Here is a 3,470-nt window from a genome sequence, read left to right as displayed (position 1 = left end):
GACTATATTCTCTATAAAATACCTCAGGCTAAGAAAGCCAACAACTGCAAATACGCGTGGTTTATGGTAAAATAATCAACGGTGAAGCACAGGAATTTTATGATTTTTATCCAACGCTGAAGCGTAACATTTGATATGCATTTTGCTTCCATAAACAATGAAGCTCTCTTTAAACAATACTGCTCTCCTTTGGTTATTCTGATCCATTTGAATCTGCCGTCCAACGAAAATGTCTTGGCTTTTGCAGAGAGGTCACGGCTTTGTGTGTTGTTTCGGAGGCAATAATTTTTCCACCGCAGAGTCGTTAACCTCTGGATGACCCTGTCGCAGCCTCGCCTTGGGACGGGCGACGCGAGGTGAACTCTTCAGTTCTGACCAAAAGGTGGCGCACCACTCCAGTTCTACGTCGAGCGGCGAGCCTGTGGAAGAGTTGCGCGCGCTCCCGCCTTTAAACAATTCCACCCAGTTTTCGCTGCTCGCGCCTGAGTTTACCGCTGGAGGTCATAGCACAGGATTTACGACTGGTCAACAAAAAGCACGTGACACCAAGCCGTAGCCCATATTTGGGCGCCTACGTAAGAGAGCTTGAAGTGTGTGTGTGTGAATGTATGTGTATGTGTATGTGTGTGTATATGTGTGTGTGTGTGTGTGTGTCTCACTCATTTCCATAATTCATCATAAATTGTGCGAGGGCGCAAAATAGACGCGCACAAAAGCATCAAGAGACACAAATCAAGCATTGTTCTCTGCACGGTAGCAATAATAGCGGCCGGGCAATTATCAGGTAATCGCTGGTCAACCAATGAGCTCTTATTTTGTGAACTCATTCTGCGGTCGCTATCCGAATGGCGCGGACTATCCGTTACATAACTATGGAGATCACGGCGCGAGCGACCAATACCGGGACTCGGCGGCCATGCATTCCAGCAGGTATGGCTATGGCTACAATGGAATGGATCTCAGCACCGCGCGCTCCACCAGCGGTCACTTCGTCTCGTCCGGTGAGAGCGCGCAGGGCTACAGCCAGAGCCCGACGCCGACGCCTGGCGACGCCCGGTACAGTCAACCGGTCACTGCGAGCAACTCTACCACCCCCCAGTCACCTCCCCCAGAGCAGCTCGCCTGCTCCTCAGTGGACCCTTCCCCCGTTAACGCCCTGAAAAACTCCATGCCGAGTTCCAGCGGCTCGGCGTCCAGTGCCGCAGGCGCGCGGCTGGGCTGCGAAGACGCCCCCCAAACGTGCAACAGCGCGGAAGAAGAGAAGCCCAGCGCGAGCGCGCAGACCCCCTCCCAGAACGCCTCGTCCGAGAGCCCCCAGCCACAGATATACCCCTGGATGAGAAAACTTCACCTAAATCACGGTAAATCAAAGTAGACACAGTTTGGCACTCCTGGGCAATTTACTTGTTTGTTTGTTGAAAAACAAAACTTGTTTGTTAGCTAATGATGTGTGTTTGGATGTTTGGGGGGTTTTGTTAGTTTTTAAAATACAAGCGGTGCTGGAATGCACTGCTTAACAACTCACTTTTTAGAGCGTATCATACAGTGTCATAAGTTTGTGCACCATATCCCACGTTTCTCGCCATATAGTCCTACAAATTCGATTTCGCAAAGATTTACTCTACGAGAAATATACGTCCGCACACACAGCAATGCACCAGTTATTGTTCGCAAAAGACTGAAAAGTAAAATAACTCATAAATAAATTATAAAAGGACGCTTGTTTGGAAAGTTACAGCATGTTTTATATGTTTTACGTTTCTTAGTCTATTCGGCAAAATATATGCGATTTCTGCTCTACATTTGTACGCCACATTTCACTTAAAATCTAACTAAAACGCGCCATTTGAGTCCTCAGAGTTGTGCAAACTTCTTCACACGATTCTAGAATAGTGTTGTCCCTCAGATCTTCAGCAGTGTCAGATTAGCAGTTTGCACGTGTAACTTCAGACTTTAACCCTCATTATAAATACAGGCGAATAATTACGTCAAGTCATGTGGCATAACACCCGGGCCCTTGAAGTGCATCAGCCTAAAATGTTGGTTTAGTTTTGCACAGGTGTGTCCGTGAGGCTTGAAGACATGCACGTGTACGTAAGGCTAAGTGTTCCGGGTTAGAAGTGTGTCTAATTCAGAGCATACTCCTCATTTCTTAATATCCATTTTAATAAACGGAAATAGGGCAGCTGTTGTTTTGTTTTGTTTTTGTTTTTAACTCTGTGGGCTTTTCCAGACTTGGCTGGGCCAGAGGGGAAGAGGGCGAGGACGGCGTACACGCGCTATCAGACGCTGGAGCTCGAGAAGGAGTTCCACTTCAACCGCTACCTGACCCGTCGCCGGAGGATAGAGATCGCGCACGCGCTCTGCCTCTCTGAACGACAGATCAAAATCTGGTTCCAGAACCGGAGGATGAAGTGGAAAAAGGACAACAAGCTGAAGAGCATGAGCATGGCGGCGGGGGGTGTTTACAGACCCTGAGAATGTACACCTTAATGTGTGTGTGTGTGTGTTTCTGTGGGTGATATCCTATGCTATTCTGATAGTACTGCTGACATACTATCTATAAAAGGGTTCATCAAGGGCTCTGACAAAAAGAAAGTTTCTAAATAGAATCGTAAATATTCAAAGAAACATTGAAAAAGTTAAGGTGCTTGTGAATGATGATATATGTTTAACCAATAATATTTTGAAGAATCTTATATATATATATATATATATATATATATCCAGCATTATGTATCAGAAAATTTTCCGTTAACAGTGTAGCTAAAATAATCCTTGTATCACTAAAGAGTTTAGAGTTGTATCATATTTGTACCCTTTTATATCAAACAAGAACCCCAATCCTAGCGAATGTGTGCAGTGTAATGTTTCTGCGAGAATTCCACTATTCTATTTAGAACAACTGCGTTCAGTAAAGACCCACTGAAGAACCGTTTTAGAACGTATGCTAGAAGTGTGTAAGTTTGTATGTAACTAACTTAAAATTTGAGGGGGTGTGATCTTGACCCCCTTTCCAGAGACTTTCTTGTGGCCCAGTGAACGCTCCTGCGTTTTCTCGCGGCCTAAAACAAACCATTACCATTGGACAGTCAAGAAGTAATCGCTTGTGTGAGTCGACCGCTGCCTTGTAAAGTCGTTTGTAGAATTAGAGCATCCACATGACAGTAAACATGTATATGAACTTGTAACTTAACGTCCAGTTCTGGCGAAAAGTTTGTAAGTGCTTGAAGTATCCACCAAACGCTTTTCGTAAACAGTCTACGTTGGCTTCTGTTGCACTCTTGTCAAAGAAAAGACTTTTATAAAAGTCGTCTTGGCGTCCACTGACGTGTAAATAAGCATCAATTGATGTATTTATTTAGTTCATCTCTAATTTTAGGTGATTTGATTTTGTAGTTATGCTGTTGTAGTAGGCTACCTGTTCGTGGCCGTAATGTGTTTTTTCACCACTGTGTGTTGTGATAACA

The 3,470-nt window shown here is 44.8% G+C and overlaps 1 protein-coding gene across 1 annotated transcript; it reads left to right on the top strand.

The window, feature by feature from the left end:
- The first annotated feature begins 703 nt into the window (after nucleotides 1-703).
- On the top strand, nucleotides 704-2,478 carry hoxa5a (homeobox A5a). Its single transcript, XM_066675125.1, has 2 exons — nucleotides 704-1,361; nucleotides 2,234-2,478. Exons 1-2 carry the CDS (start codon nucleotides 803-805, stop codon nucleotides 2,476-2,478), a joined length of 804 nt encoding a protein of 267 aa, XP_066531222.1. The 5' UTR covers nucleotides 704-802.
- Nucleotides 2,479-3,470: the final 992 nt, after the last annotated feature.

This window comes from Hoplias malabaricus, chromosome 6, assembly GCF_029633855.1.
Source record: "Hoplias malabaricus isolate fHopMal1 chromosome 6, fHopMal1.hap1, whole genome shotgun sequence".
NCBI lineage: Eukaryota > Metazoa > Chordata > Actinopteri > Characiformes > Erythrinidae > Hoplias > Hoplias malabaricus.
The sequence above is the reverse complement of the archived record's forward strand: the minus strand, read 5'-3'. Positions and strand labels throughout refer to the sequence as shown.

Excerpts from the sequence above, each read along its gene's own strand:
- hoxa5a (XM_066675125.1), top strand. The coding sequence starts at position 803 with ATGAGCTCTTATTTTGTGAACTCATTCTGCGGTCGCTATCCGAATGGC. Across the intron at positions 1,362-2,233 it reads AAAACTTCACCTAAATCACG|ACTTGGCTGGGCCAGAGGGG; the intron begins GTAAATCAAAGT and ends GGGCTTTTCCAG.